Source organism: Vicia villosa, unplaced genomic scaffold (assembly GCF_029867415.1).
Source record: "Vicia villosa cultivar HV-30 ecotype Madison, WI unplaced genomic scaffold, Vvil1.0 ctg.001393F_1_1_1, whole genome shotgun sequence".
Lineage (NCBI taxonomy): Eukaryota > Viridiplantae > Streptophyta > Magnoliopsida > Fabales > Fabaceae > Vicia > Vicia villosa.
Window position 1 is genome coordinate 60,860 of NW_026705602.1, and position 17,069 is coordinate 77,928.

Consider the following 17,069-nt stretch of genomic DNA (forward strand, 5'->3'; position numbering starts at 1 on the left):
AAAAAGGGTTGAACCATGCTTAGTCCCAGCCACTGTTTTTAGTTCAGTATTATTTTCCTTCCATTCCAGCATTTTTAATTCCAACTTTTATTTCTGTTTTTGTTCATCTTTTCTCACAACAATTTCTACACCAGAAATTGTTGTGAACCTTTAACGGATCTAACCTTACGTTAGGTTTAGTTTTTATTTCCTTGTTTAATTTACGCCGAATAATTTTTGAAGAACAATCCAACCAACCTGTGGTGGAAGTTCAAGTACTCCAAGATTCAAGTTTTATTTCAGATTTATAGTATTCAGGTTTATTATTTACCGCCTTTATTTATATTTATTTGCATGATATATTGTATGCCAATTAATATGCCTATTATTATGAACCGAATCTATTTATGCATGTTTAACCATATTAATATGTCTGGCTAATTTATTTAGATGTCGGTATGTAAAGTAATTTAACCATAGGGATCCGAAATAAATTGGCTTAATTATGTTTTATTAAAAATCACTAGTTTTTGGTTTTGTGTCTAATTTAATTTGATAAAGTTATAAAACCAACAGAGCGAGAGTTTGAGGTTTTAGAACTAATAAAGGTTAAGGTCAACAGAGCGAGAGTTTGAGATTCTTAACTGGATAATAGACATAAGACATTAGTTTTAAGGATGGCGAAAGCGTATTAAAACTAATTAGAATTTATTTATTTTCAAAAAGTGTTTTTAAACCCGACGCGGGATGGCGAAAGCGTACGTTAGGGAATACTAGCATGATCCGAGTCAACAGAACGAGATTTTGAGACTAGGAGATTTAAGTAGGTAACGTCTTCATGAAGCGAGCATTTTATTAACTATGTTATTTCCAAAAAGCGTTTCTAAATCTGGTGGGATGGCGAGAGCGTACATTATGAGTTAGGATCGTAGTCTTAATCTATAAAGCGAGAGTTTGAGAGGAGGACTTTTAAATGACATAATTAGTAAAGGTTTTTGATTTAATAAGAATCTGGCCAATGGAACTTCAGATCACCTAAGTTAGACGAACTACATACCGACATCTGCGCATTTATATTTTATCTAGATTTAAGATTTTAGTTTCCCCTTATTAACAACCCAAATATCATTAGCCTTAGCTTTACATAGTAACTTTAGATAACGGTAGGTCGATTTATAGTCCCTGTGGATTCGATATCTTTTAAAACTACACGACACGACTGTGCACTTGCAGTTATCTAGACTAATAGACACGCAAAGTCGCGATCACTCTACATGGGTAACGTGCAGATAATCAGGAGTAGTTCGAGGTAGCGAGGTCCTGAAGAGATTGATCTTTTTACTTTAAGAGTCGGCGTCGATGCTTTGCTATGTAACACCAGGGGGATGAACGCTTGTCTGTTTTATTATGTTGACTTTTTAATTGCTGATTTGTTGGAGTAATAAGAACTCCTTTTTTATTAAATAAATGTTGTTGTTACTTGGTTTAAGTATTTTTGACGAGAATGATATGTTTATTCCGTTGCGTTAATGAAGTTAAAGTTGAGAACATTGACTGATTTAATTATTGGTTCATCCATGTGATGTGTTATGTATCTATGTATGTATGTTTGAGCATGTTTTTGCCGTTGATGAAGTGTAGCACCCTAATTGTTGTACTTATTATGAAAAATAATTTACTCTTATCTTATTAAATTATCATTGGAGAATTAAGGTGTTACAAAGAGCATCATAGTGACTGGGGACAATTGGGGAACTACAATTTTTATTGCCCATAAAGTTGGGATTTAAGATGTTATTGCCGAGGCAAAATCGGATCAGGAAGTAGATATAGTGAAAAAATTAAATGTGATTTTCTGTTTGTTTCAGGCAAAAATACATGTCAATCTGATTATGTAATGAGATTCTATTCTACTGGTTTTATTGAAGATATGCTACTATAATGGTTTTGGAATTGTTTAGCCAGGTTATATTGTGTTATTGTTGTCAAGTTGATGGGATCACTTTTACTTATGATTTGAACAATTATAATAATGAGAAAGGGCTATGTGTATTTTTGATTATGCATGAGAATTGCATGTGAACTTATTATGAAAGTTATATTTTTTACACATTATTAAGGATTTTTCGGAGTTTTTAACCTTCGAAAACAAAACCCTACAGTTTAAATATCTTGGTATTTTTTGTAATCCAGAGTTACACTACACCATATAAATATATTGGTATTTTTGTAATTCATCTAATTGACAAGGGCAATTTCGTCATTTTGCTATGACTTTTAGGGTTAACCCACCAACTACACAGATAGTTCGCAAGAAATAAAGAGAAACGAGAAACAAAGTTGCAGTGACTCTCTATCTGTCTCTCAGATATAAAATCGACAACATCAACGACGTTCTCGATCCAAAACCAGCGACAATAGCGACGTCATCTCTCTCGATCAAGTATCGGGACTCTCTTTTCTCTTAAGTTAGTTGTTCGATTTCTCCGGGCTCGTTTTCTTCCTTTTTGAAGTTTACAATGTTGTTTTCTTCTCTCACAAAATTCTCTTTTCTGTTGTTGGAAGAGGGATATTGAAACTTTGAAAGAGAGTTTGATATGTTCACAAAATTCTTTGACTCTGTTGTTGGAGAAAAAGTTTGATATGTTCACAAATCAACCATGAACTCTAGTAATGAAAAGTAAGGTTATCCTCTCTAAGGTTTAGGATTTATCAGGTTGAGTAAACCATTTAAATCTTTATTTTTCTGTTAAACATGATATCATCAAGAAATTCAACTAGAATTGAAGTAAGTATGACATCAAGTAATTATATTTTTGCTATTGCATTTTATTTATCAATGAAATTAACAAAAAATTCTATTACGTTTAGGTACGAATGAAGCATAGTTGTATGCCACTTAGGTTGAGTAGTATGAACAAAAAGTTTTCACCTAGTTAACGTGCCAAAATCAAACGCATACCATTCAAGTGGGCGTTGGATATATCAAATAACTTCTCAATATTAGATGGTCTGTTATGGGAGGTATACATTTCTATGGGAGGTGTGGGAGTTAACAATGAAGATGAGGTAGGAACTCCGTTTAATGGCGATGTTGATGTTATAGAAAGTCAACTAAAGTGTGCATCAAACATGGCTACAAGAATGAAAAAACAACCAAGGATGTATGTGCAAAAGAGTAGGTTGAACTTGTAAAAATGTGGTTCTGTTTTGGAAACTTGTAATGCACAACTTATAATGCACAATCTGTTTTGGTTATGTTTTGACAATTTCACAATCTGTTTTTGGTGTTTGTTTTTATGAGTATGTAATGTTGCTTCATTTTCATGTTTGAACATATGTTTTAGCCTAGTATGTATGAGTACGTAATGTTGCCAATGTTGCTGAGTTTTGATGTTTGGGTGTAAATTAACCAAACTTTAAGCAACATTAACAAACTTTTTAAGCAGCATTAACCAACTTTTCATTACAAATTTTCTCTATTTTGATGTTTGGGTGCATAGTAACTCAATTTTGAGCAACATTAACTAAATTTTTAAGTAGCATTAACCAACTTTTCATTACAACTTTTTCTCTGATTTAATGTGTGGGTGCACATGAATAAACTTTTTAAGCAGCATTACATTTCATAATATCATTAATGGATAATCATGAATAAAAATATATAAACCAATAGTAAATACAATTTATCAATAGTGTGTACAACTTAGTTAATGATGTGTATACATTGGTTAATCAACGCCCAGACAGGAGAAAATGTTTTGGATATTTTTTATTCATCTTTCAATATAAACAATAGCAAATATAAGTAAAATTATGAAGAATGATATCGTTTCAAAGATAAAAGTGTTGGAGAAACAAAGAGAAAATGGGTAAATGTGTGGGAGAAAAAAAAAAGAAAATGAAGGAAACACTAAAAAGTAATGAGAGAAATAAGATAAAATGAAATCTATCATATAAGAAAAGTCTACCATTTGGGACTTTCTTAGGCTATCCACATCAGCAACTCTTCTATGGTTGATCCACATCAGCTTTGGTGGTTACTACAGAATTTTTGATCCTTCAACTGCCTGGTGGGCTGCGGCAGTTATTCCTGTGGAAGTTTCACCCTCACAGCTTCTCATGCTATTGCAGTTACAGATTCTTTACTCTCTCTGCCCATCCACGTTCCAAACCCCTGTTACCCAAATCATTGTAATTTATTTTCCTTTTCCACTTCCAATCTTTCCTATATTCATGCAATTGAAATAATGCTTTCAGAATCGTTTCAATCCACCCATTAATCTTCTCAATTGAAGTAACCCTAACATTAGATGGTAGCTCCTTCAACACCAACAATCACAGAGAAATATTGAAAGCAATTGAAGTTGTCGAACGAGATTCCTTCGCCATTGCTCAGAGCTTCACCTCCGTCTCGAAGCACTCCGATTGTCCCTCTCTCAATCCACCGACACCTCATATCATCATATTCAATGCTTCACCGACGCTGCCGGTCATCTTCAAGAATCCGGTACTCATTCCCCTTTTTTTCTCAAATATAACGCTCAGAGTAATAATAATAATAATCATGATCTGTTTGTGGTTTGATTTCAGTGCTTGATGCAGCAACTAAAGGGAATCGAAATATAAATTCGTGTCTCAAGTAAGTTTTTATACGTGTTTTTGATAATTTTCTCAGAAAGTTGAATGAATTAGATAAAGTTTGATGCTTAATGATGCAGATTGAATGAGGAAATGAAGAGCGTTGATAGTCTAGCATCTCAATTGTATCCATTCACTTTGATCTTTGCTAATTGTTAACTTAATTTGTTTTTACTGTTTTTGTTTATGCTACTTGGAAGGTTAAGCATAGATGTCATTTACAAGTCACAAATAGGGTACCAACCAAAATATCTGATACGACGACATTACCGTGGATCCGACGTTTTCATCGGTTTTATAGAGATGTGCGATTTTCCGGTGGTAGATCAATTGTGCTGCGTTTCCGGTGGCGAGTTTGGTGGTGTCGGGTTCGATATGGTTGAAGCACTCCGATTGTCCCTCTCCCAATCCACCGACACCTCACTACATCATATTCAATGCTTCACCGATGCCGTCGGTCATCTTCAAGAATCCGGTACTCATTCCCCTTTTTTTCTCAAATATAATGCTCAGAATAATAATAATAATAATTATGATCTGTTTGTGGTTTGGTTTCAGTGTTTGATGCAGCAACTAAAGGGAATCGATATATAAATTTGGATCTCAAGTAAGTTTTTATACGTGTTTTTGAAGGTTTGATTCACCATCACTTTATCTGCTACACGTCTTATATTTATTTTCTTTTACATTTGTCATATAAACTAATAGTGAACGGCAGAAGCATAACTTTAATGAGTGGATGTAGCATCTTTTACAAAACTGGAATGCGTCGTATATGTTGTCTTTGAATCAGCGGGTATGTTTTGGTTTTCCTAACTTTCATCGGAGTGGAAATTGACAATTACATTATGGTATTTCTGTGATAATTTGGTTTAGAGTGTCGAGGTAATGCTTAGATCTTATTATCTTATGGTATCAACTATCATTCTACAAAATCTTTCACTATGAATTTGAGCGAAACTGAATCGTGAATGTTGTTTGGTTATGCTTTTTTTCTTTTCTTTCTGATATCAAATTTGATTACGTACTTTCATTTTTCGTTTTGGTTATGGTGTTGTTTGGCTGCAGTGAAAGAGAGTATCAGAGAGGAGACAAGATTGCGTGGTACGCTGATGGTGATAAGATTGTGAGGTACATAATGTTTGAGGTATTGATGTGGAGTCTACATATTATCGCGAATTGCAAAATTGCAAAGGAGGAGCGCAGAGCAGCCGTTGGGTTTCGATTGAAAAAAGGGAAAACTGGCCTTCTCAGGCTAATTTGAACATGAATGAGCCAGCCATACATGGTAATTGTGATGTTCTTTGCGGAAGTACAAATATTGTAACATTAACTTCTTAGTCACTAAATTTTCTGTGTCGCTACTAGGATTGCTGGCTGGTGAATTTGCTGACGATTTTGACAACTGGAAATCAGCTGTTCAAAACTATTGGTCACTCCTTTGACCTCTAAGATTTTCTGATCATCCAAAGAGGGTTGGTGATAAGGACTTCGTCACCTTACAACATACAACATGTTCAGAAATACTCTAGACATGAATGCTAATTTCGGTGGCTTTAACTGTGCATTATTACACTGCAACAGCATTTAAGTATGCATTTGATTACAAACCATCTGATGTCTACTGGTAACTTCGAAAGCTCATCTTGCATAATTTTTTATCTTTGAAGTGTTCTTGGTGAAAACAGGATCAGTAGTCTTATTTAATAACCCCTATTCCCTGATTATAGGTGCACAGCGGATTGTGGTTGGATTACTGGGCACAGCTATGTCACTTATGGACCCATACTCAATGGTGCAACTGTTGTTCTGTATGAATGGGTAATAATTTTGAAACATAGTGCAAGATTTTAATTCCCTCAAGTTAAGCTTTATAGATAATTTTTTTGACTTGCCTACATATTTTAGAAAGATTGATATTATGGGGTTTTTGAAAAAATTAATAGTGATTTCCACCAACATCATTCTATTAATTTGGCAATTTAAGTTAATGGATAAAATTTTTTTAAGAGTCATGGAATTGCAAAGAAATATTTTGCTCTGAATCTGATACTATGAATGCAGGCTCCCAATTATCCTGATGCTGGGCGTAGTTGGAACATTATTGATAAATTTAAAGTATCAATATTCTACACTGCCCCTACATTGGTGCGGTCCCTCATGCAATATGGTGATGAGGTAAGATACATCTATGCTTACTCGATACCTTCCTGAAAAATTATTTGTAATGGTGAAAAAATGCTCTTACACATGGAAAAGAATTGAAAGTAAAACATTGCAGAAGAATGTATACAATATCAAACAGGACTGGAAGCATCATTAGTATAATTAGTGGTTCCTTAAGCCTTTCTTGCCCCTTCTGTTCCACCCCACATGTATGATGCAAGCAGCAGGGTTCTCCCTTTTCCCATTTGTGTTGCTTTACGCATATGGAACCTTGAAGATATTCAGTAGTTTGGGTCAATAATCTCTCTTATTACTACTTCCATTTATGGGATCAGGCCGTTTCGGTAAAATCATCTCTTTTGCCTCTTGAGTTGTATGTATAGACATAGTAGTCATTTAAGAGATTATATTTCCCTAACATACATTATCTTTCTTGATGACATATTTGCTTGCAGCAGGTCCTTTGGGACTGGTGTGAAGAGCTTCACATACGACAGGTTATGTTATTTAGACACCGGTTAGCTTGATGTATACGGCTGCTGAGTTAATGTGACGGTCATTGAATCCGAATGGAATCGTCCCTGTTTCGAATAATGTCTGAACTGAGTGTATGTGTTTATGAGTTTTATATGAGTTTTTCCTTTGGAATGTATCAGTTGTATATGTATGTTTTTGACTTGTGCATAGAATCTTTGCACTGATTTTGGACAGTTTAGTATATTTGGATATTTTCGAGAATGAATTGAGTTGCTTTAGGATTGAATTGGTGAAATAAGTTTGATGTTTTGTTCTCTTATAAATGAATGAATAGGATTTACAATGTATCTTTGGTTGATTGTGTAGATTAAAGTGATATTGACATGGTCTTTATGATTTCGATATGATGCTGATATGGTTTTGTTTATAATAGTGCAGAGCGGTTCAGCTGGGTCTGGAAATAACGCCAGCATTTGGCTGTGATATGCAGATATTGATTTGGAAAATGTTAAGGAGAACATACTCTCATTACCGAAATATTCTAACTTTTGCATGATAGATACCATAACTCTGTATCAGTATTCATACTTAGCATTCTAAATTCTGCAATGAACCATATGCCAGAAGAACACAACCTAAAATGTCGATGTGGTACATTTAATTTCCACAAGAACCAAGATGTGGTTGGTCCAAATATTAAGAGACTTGGGCTCCATAAACAAGAGTTCTTGGGTTATGGCTCAATTATGTCTTGCAACGCGGTGTCGAGCACCTTACTCTCGATGTAGGCTCATCCGGGGTCGAGAATATAGTTTTATCTGGGTTGAGTATAGTTTTTCTGCGGTTGAACTTCCATTGCTCAAAACTCTTAATTTACAATTTATTACTTTTCTTAAGGATCTAGATTTTATGTTGCTTTTAGATGGATGTCCAATTCTTGAGAAGTTATTCATATCTGATGTGTTTTATGACTGCCAAGAGGACTCTATAGTAAGCTCAAATAAATAGAAAAACTTTAGGTTAAGTAACTTAATTGTAGCAGATGTTGATTTCTCTTATTTTCATTTTTCATTCCAAGCACTTCAGAGTGTACAGACTCTCTATTGAAATTGCTGAGGTTTGATTACTATATGATAGAAAATCTCCATTTGTTTTCTGTTCGGTGTTTTTCATGATTTTTCTGATACTTTGTTCTCACTTTTTTACATTTTAGGAGTATGTTAGAATTGATGTCATTCATATCTTCATATTTCAACCTACTTGAACCTTACCTTGAGAGGAATAAAAATATATTGTATGAGACCACTTTAGTATTTTAATCAATAAAATATATTGAAAGAGACCCCGGTAATTTATCTTACTTTTTAATATTTTAGTATATATTATATAATATATTTATTTTAATTATGTAGATTCCCGTGGTTAATTTATTTATATAATATTAAATTTTTATTTACATTATATTAAATAAAAAATATAAGTATTTCATATATAATAATGCTTTATTCCACATGACTCTTATTAAAATGAGTGAAATTTGATGCATCTTAGTTGAAGTAAATGCTTTCTTTTTCCTGCTGTCATACTTAATATTTCAAGTAGTGAAAGAGGCGTTGAATATTTGAAGGCAATATTAAATTTCTGATCAAAATATTAACTGTATTGAATATTAACGGAAACATGAAGTTTCTGATAAAATATGGAATGTTAACGTGAGCATAAAGTTACTGATCAAAATATTGAATATTAACGAAAAGACGAAGTTATTGATCAAACTATTGAATATTAACGGGAAAACAAAGTTATTGATCAAACTATATTGAATATTAACGGGAACATGAAGTTATTAATCAAAATATTGAATATTAACGAAAAAATATTGAATATTAACGTGAGTATTAAATTACAGAGCAAAGTATATAATATTAACGGGAACATGGAGTTACTGCTAACAATATTGAATAATAACCGAAACATGGCGTTATTAATCAAACAATTGAATATTAACAAGAACAAATTTGGAATATTAACGGAAACACAAAGTTAGTGAACAAAATAATGAATATTGACGGGAACATGAAGTTATTGATCAAAATATTTAATTTTAACGAGAACATGAAGTTACTGAACAAAATATTGAATATCAACGAGAACACGAAGTTACTGATCAAAATATTTAATATTAAGGGGAACATGAAGTTATTGGTCAAAATATTGAATATTAACAGGAAATGAAGTTTATTGATGAAAATATTGAATATTACTGGGAACACGGAGTTACTGAACAAAATATTGAATATTAACGGGAGCACGGAGTTATTGATTAAAATATTACTCCCTCCGTCTCATAATAAGTGTCCCATTTGAACTTTTCACGGTTCTTAAGAAAATGATTAGATGTATTGATTTTAGTGATAAATTTAATACCATTTACTAAAGTACCCTTATTTATTATAGGTAGTGGAGTAGTTGGAAAACGTGAAAGTTAATATATAGGGGTATACTAGTGGAAAAAATTAATAAATATTGCATTGATTGACTAAAGGGACATTTATTTTGAGACACAAGAAAAGTGCAAATGGGACACTTATTATGAGACGGAGGGAGTAAATAATAACGGGAGCACAAAGTTAATGATAAATTTTTTGAATATTATCGGAAACATTAAGTTACTGATCCAAATTTTGAAAATTAACAGGAACAAATTTTGAATATTAACGGGAACACGAAGTTACTGATCAAAATAATAAATGTTGACGGGACACGGAGTTATTGACAAAATATTGAATATTAACAGGAACACGAAGTTACTGATAATTTTTTTAATATTAACAGAAACATTAAGTTACTGATAATTTTTTTGAATATTAACGAAACGAATTCGGAATATTAACGGGAACACGAATTTATTGATCAAAATAATGAATATTAACAGGAACACAAAGTTACTGATCAAAATAATGAATATTAACAAGAATATGAAGTTACTGATCAAAATATTGAATATTAACGGGAAGAAATGTGAAATATTAACGGGAATACGAAGTTACTGGTCAAAGTATTTTTCTATTAATTATGTATTTTGAATGAATCATTATTATAAATGGAGTTGGCCTACAAGAGAGAGCTGATAGTTTGAGATTGGGCCGGTAGTTTATAGTTATAATTGAGCCAAAATAATTAATTTTCTCCTTAGCAGCCAAAAATAATCGATTCTCCTTAGCTGATAGTTTGAGATTGGGCTAATAGTTTGTAGTTTAATCAATTATATTAAATAATTATCACTAATTGAATTATATAACTTGATTGAATATTTCTTCATTATAATTTGTGAATTTGCGATTTTAAAACTTTTCCTTCGTTATAATTTGTTAAATAAAATATTACTATTTTTATAACTTTTTCAATTTTACCCAAAACTTAATTTTTTACTAATATCTTTTATTTTTCCCAATCACAATGCGCGAAAACGACGGGTACCCGTGCGAACGCACGGGTAAGACACTAGTTGTAACATAACATAACAAATCTGTTTGAAATATTATAGTATTATTTTTTTAGTATATATAAACAATAGTAATTAGGTGGAGTGTAATTATAAGTGTCAAGATAGCAACTTTATAAAAATTACTATTATAACTAAATTTATTATAAACTTTTCCAAGCATCATACATCTACTATCTATTAAAAATCAATTGCATTAACTCTCTAAATTGTCATTTCACTTCAAATTATCTACTATCTACTAAAAAATCAATTGCAAGAATTCTCTAAATTGTCATTTCACTACAAATTATTTACATTAAAAAAAAACATTTAAGTAATCAAGTAATGTTTACTTTTTCCATTTTTATCTCTTATTATAGCATGACATGTGTCAAATTTAAACAATATACTATATATTTAACTTTTCCAAGATTGACACATGGCAATGAGTACTTATGGATACGCATACGGATATTAGTTCACCGCTACCCGTTCTATTTAGTAAATATAATATCTATATTTGTTTGGCGGATATTCATGTGAGTATTCGCCAAACGAATATCTGTAAATTTTGAGTTACCCACAAGTATTAAACGGATATTCATGAATACTATTATTTAAAAATATATTTTTTAAAATATATAATTAATCATTTTCTTTATTTCTATTAAAGACAAAATATATTTTCAATTTTAACTTATAATAATAATAATAACAAAAATAATCACATAAATAAATTCAACAACATAATAATAATTACATATTCAACTAAATAATTCTAACAATAAATAATGATAATAATAATAATAATTTTATAATAAAACAAATTAATATTTAAGTAATTTTGAATTATTAATGGATATAGATATTCGTGGGTACTGATACTATCAAATACGTATCCGTGTTCGTAAAAAAATGGATAACTAAGTATTAATTTATTTTACTCGTTGATACCCATTAAGTCAGTATACATGTGCGTGCCTGTGACGGATTTTACCGGTAGGTATGAGTTTTTTTTGCGATTCCTAAACATGTGTCATTTATTTTCTAACTTTCACCCATTAAAACACAAATAAATAGGAAAAATGCTAATTTTTAAAAAAATATAAAAATAAAAAAAAGCAAAAATAAATCTCAACCATTTATAATCACCACCACTTCATGATTCATATTAAAAAGAAAATTAAATTTAAAATATATTAAAATTTAAATTCTCTCACATTTTTTTCACACTTTTTCTTTCATTTTATTTTTTCTCTACTTATTTATCTACTATTCTATTAAAAATGAATGGCATGAATTTCCTAAATCGCCCTTTCATCACAAGCATTTTTCAACTTTTAACAATTAAATCACAATTAAAAATAATTCTTTTTCCTCTTTTTCATACAACCTTCACCGCCGGCCATCGATTCGCGGCGGCGGAACTAGTGGCCGGCGTTTTCACTTTCAATCCCTCACCTTCATCGTTCAGCTTTTTACTGGAACTGGAAGTGACAGTTTCTTTCCTCTCCCTTCTCTCTCTTTCTCTTCTATTTTCAACCCAAACAAATACACAATCAAAACAATGGACGCAACAGTCGATCACTACACTGTGCTAGGGTTACCTTCCGGCGAAGAAGGTGCAAACCTAACCGATAAAGACTTCAACAAAGCCTACAAATCCAAGGCTCTAAAACTCCACCCCGACAAAAGACGCGGCGACCCCAACGCCGCCTCCAATTTCCAACAGCTTCGAACCTCCTACGACATCCTCAAAGATGAAAAAGCTCGCAAGCTATTCGACGATCTTCTTCGCGTCAAACGTGATAACGAGCGCCGTCAATCTCAGCGCGACGGAAAGCGCCGCAAAATGGTTTCCGATCTTGAACGGAGAGAGCGCGATGCGTTCTCTCCCGATCCCGCTGCCAAGGGGAGGGAAGAGGAGGATAGGATTGCCAAGCAGCTTAAGGATGAGATTGCTCGAATTCGTGCTCTGCACGCTAAGAAAGCTGTGCCTGGTTTTGATTCCAAGAAAGAAAATACTAATTCAGGTGGTGGTGGCGGTGGTGGGATTGATGAAGAGAAGGTTCTGAAAGTTTCGTGGGAGAAAGACGGTGAAGATTATTCAGCGGATAAGTTGAGGGAATTGTTTTCGAAGTTTGGTGAAGTTGAAGATGTTATCAGAAGGAATAAGAAAAAGTGTTCTGCTTTTGTTGTCATGGCAACTAAACAAGGAGCTGTAAGTTTCTTATCTAATGGTGTTGGTTGAATTGAAGTGTTATAGTTGTTGTTTTTGTTAATTGTACTTGAATGATGATGGTAAGGATTTTTGTGCGTGATTTGCTGATTTGTAATTGTGGCTTTTCAGGTTGCTACAATTGGGAATGTGATTGGTCATCTTGCTAATCCATTGTTGGTTTTACCCCTTAAACCTGCAATGCCTGCAGAATCATGGGGTTCTCCAAAATCTGTCGAACCTGAAGTGCCGAGTAAACTATTTGGGTCTGGTTATCAAGCTTTTGAGGATTCTGTTCTAATGAAACTGCAAAAGGTATGCCATTTTCTCGTGCACCTTTCCGTTTGGGTTTTTTTGCTTCTAAGTTTACATGTGGTTAGTGTGAATCATTAGGTTTTGATATACAGAGCACTTTTTTGTTTTAAAATCTGATGTTGTTAATCTCTGCTATAGCTAGTAGCTACTACTATTTGACAACATTGTGTGTTAACTGGCTTATTGCAGAACAATAGCGAGTAGTTCAAATTCAGCCACGTTATTGCGCAACTATAGCTGCTATTTAACATTTTATTTAAATCTACATGTGAAATCGTGATTGTTGTATTATTGTCCATTCACATGGTATTGAAGGGGGCTTATGCACTTGGATTTTAGTTTCATATTTTGGATAATATAGTTGAAGTCAATGGAATTTGAGTACCTTTGCTTTTCTATTATTTAAAAGATCATAATAATTGTGGTAGAAGTTAACCCATATATCCCAGTATCAGGTATATAGCAACCAAACTGGGGAGGAATTTTGTAATGGTAATAAGATAACTTCATCATCTTTTCCTTGCAATTGATAGTTTTCTAGTTTTGTAATTACTATCCAATAAAAACTGACGATGATGGGATTGAGCCTTTTCAACAAATAGGCTGGACACTATTATCTGTCTCCGGGTCACACACCATTTTCTCTTCTGTTCTATTCTAGTTATCTGTCTGTTCTGTTCTATTCTAGTTATCTGTCTCTCAAACATTTTCACAAGGTTATATTAGGAACCAATTCTGAATGAAAACAAAAATAAACTGCTCATCTCTTTTCTGTACAATCTATGCGTTCCATTGTCTTATAGCAGTAATACTTTGTATGACCTCTGGCATTTATATCTTACCTGTCTTCACGACTCATTTCTAATGCAGGCTGCAGCAAAGCAAAAGTGATGGTAAAAAATGTCAACCACTAAAACGGACTCTTTGGAATGGTAATCGCCAATTCACTGATTATAATTCTTAGGTACTAGAACTACTGTTGTTGTCATCAATGATACATAATCAGTGATTTGTCAGCATGAGACATGAGTCTTTGTATCGAATTTTTACTATATGAGAAATATTATTACTAGAGAATCTATAGTTTTGTATTATACCATGTCCTATGAAATTCAACTCGTGGTTGCTGCTGCTGTTGGGGTGTTATTATTATAGTTATCATTTTACATTCACGTTTGATGAGTGTTTTTCCTGGTTTTCATTATCTTTCCCTCCTTTTCTTTTTTAAATATGGGGAACGTAAGGGGGCAAGATCGTGAGGATTAAATTTCTTAAAACAGGTTGTGTTTTGCCTTTTCACATTTCATATTTGTTTAATTCATTATTTACACATGGTACACTCCTATGTATCTCAATATTATTTTGTGTGTATATACTTTTGTATCTTTATTGTTTGATTTGGATATGCTTTTAGAAAATAACAATGAATTAACGAACCTGCCGGCTTTCAAATAATAAACCATATTTTAAATGAATCATAAACCTGCTAGTTCTTAATTGGAATACTGGAAGAAATTTGTTGCTCAAGAGCAGTCTGGTTCATGTATACATGAAGACACAGTGCTTACCTAGTCTGGTTCTTAGACCAGCTATATGAAACTCACAACACAGTGCTTACCTAGTCATAGAAGTTTAACATGTACTATCATCGACATGTTGGTTTTCCAGCAGGTAATTAGCTGCAAGTACAATCGGTTTTGACATTCTTTAATAAATTTAAACAATAGTCTATGATATAGACCAGTCTACACTTACACAGGTTTGCCATCCCCAACAAATGAAAACAGTATAGTACATGTTTGGTATGAGCATGTCCATGTATTAAGGCTTTTAGTTCATAGTCTTTCTGTCAAAGTGTAAAACAAACTACAAATTAGCCACGGTCATACCTTTACAAACGAAACAGATGTGACTTGCTTTTTTTATTCTGTAGTCATTAAGCTATAAAATTAAGCATGTAAAAATTTAAGCACTTGCTTTTCATATACTTTAGTCAGTTGAACACGGTAGAACAGCAAAATTCCACTCAATTCGTGGTTTTCTGATACGGTATTACAGTGGTATAGGTTGTAACCCAGTGAAATTTGAACAAACTGTTTTGTTTTTTGCGATCCACGATTGTTGATACAGACATATTTTAATACTTTACTCCTCATGGAGATGTAAACCATGCTATGGTCTAGCTCTTAAATGCTAGTTATGCAGTATGTGGCATTTATGGTTTGCTGGGTTCCTCGAATCCCTGATGTTGCATTGCTAACTATGCTGCTTCTGCAATTTTTATTTTTAACAGGGAATATCTGTGGAGGTTCGGCAAGCTGCAGGATTATATCTGAAGAATAACCTGAGAAAGTGTATAATTTAATGCAGCCTGAACACCAGCAATATGTGAAAACAGAGTTGCTTCCTTGTCCTGGTGCAGCAGATAAACACATAAGATCTACTACAGGAACTATTATCAGCGTTGTTGTTCAAACCGGAGGAGTTTCACACTGGCCCGAATTATTGCAAGCCCTTGTAAATTGCTTGGACAGCAATGATCTAAATCACATCACATGGACGGGGTTATTTAATAAAACATTGTTATATGTGCTGCCCACATATACTGAATGATCATAGGATGGTGCTGGTACACATTTACTGATTTACTGTCACAGCTGCCATCTCCCATCTGTTTCACTGTATTTAAGTATCCTCTTCCCAAACGTCATAACTGACATACTCATAACCGATATCCTGATTTCCTCTACCCCCTGTACTACTACTATTTAATTTCTCTTCCTTCCAGAATAAACTTTCAATGGTGGACACTCCATTCCTAACAATATCTCCCCCTGGGGACCTCAACCTTGTCCTCATAGTTGAGCTAAATTGGAGATCCTAGATGTGGCTTGATCCATAGGTTTATTCTTCCACTTGATTTTTACTTGATTCACCTGGATTGTCCCTTGGGAAATAGTTGCTTTTTTCCAATAGCTTGTTGGGCGCCCCTTCTGCCTCACTCTGCAACTCTGGTAGATGGATTTTTTGCTACACAGGATGTTTTCCTTGTGCATTCTTTAGCCATGGCACATGAAAATCGGGATTAATTCTGGCTTATTTAGGAGGCTGAAGCTGAAATGCAACTGGTCCCATTTACACAACACCTTAGCCACAGGAAACAGCCTACATTATGGCCCAGCCAATTTGGGATGTAACTTATTTACTTCTTAAAAGCAATTATTGTTGTGCATAGCTCACTTTCTGCCAATCTTATGGTTGTATGGTATATAATTTGATGCGATACTGTTTTTCTATAGTTCGCCAAGATTAAATTTAAATATTATTGGGTTAATGTGATACGCATACGCTACATTTTATGCCGCATCGGCTCTATGCATTTGTTTATTATATGCTCGTGTGTCACAATTATGTTCTATTAGAAATACCAAGTTACGGGTACAAATACATGTTTTCTTTATAGTATGTTTTTACTAAGGAGAACATGGAGTTGATCATAGGGCAGAATTATACTCATTTGGTATATTCTAATAACATAATCGGGGAGGTGTCACCGCTAAGTTTAAAAGGCAACAGGTTGCCCACAAAGGCGAAACACGTCAAACTGCATCATGAGTATCAACATATATTATCAACATATGAGCCGATCAAACAAATCTCGAAAGTGTGAATTTATTAAGTTAGATTATCGACAAGACCAAAAGGCGGGACGAGACATACACAAGTTTTAATTTTATTATTGGATCGGGTGAACTAATGGCTCTGTGGTTTGTAACTCCTTTAAGA

The 17,069-nt window shown here is 33.3% G+C and overlaps 1 protein-coding gene and 1 pseudogene across 2 annotated transcripts; both read left to right on the plus strand.

Moving 5' to 3' along the window:
• Nucleotides 1-3,931: 3,931 nt before the first annotated feature.
• LOC131634933 (uncharacterized) lies at nucleotides 3,932-5,828 on the plus strand (annotated as a pseudogene).
• Nucleotides 5,829-12,108: 6,280 nt separating this feature from the next.
• LOC131634941 (uncharacterized) lies at nucleotides 12,109-16,642 on the plus strand. Of its 2 annotated transcripts, none has more exons than XR_009293695.1 (4): nucleotides 12,109-12,971; nucleotides 13,101-13,283; nucleotides 14,154-14,247; nucleotides 15,577-16,642. XR_009293695.1 is itself a non-coding variant. In XM_058905566.1 (4 exons), exons 1-3 carry the CDS (start codon nucleotides 12,318-12,320, stop codon nucleotides 14,172-14,174), a joined length of 858 nt encoding a protein of 285 aa, XP_058761549.1. In that variant the 5' UTR covers nucleotides 12,109-12,317; the 3' UTR covers nucleotides 14,175-14,215; nucleotides 15,577-16,642. The 2 variants fall into 2 exon arrangements, 1 of the variants encoding a protein (XP_058761549.1); XM_058905566.1 differs by having other exon boundaries at nucleotides 14,154-14,215.
• Nucleotides 16,643-17,069: the final 427 nt, after the last annotated feature.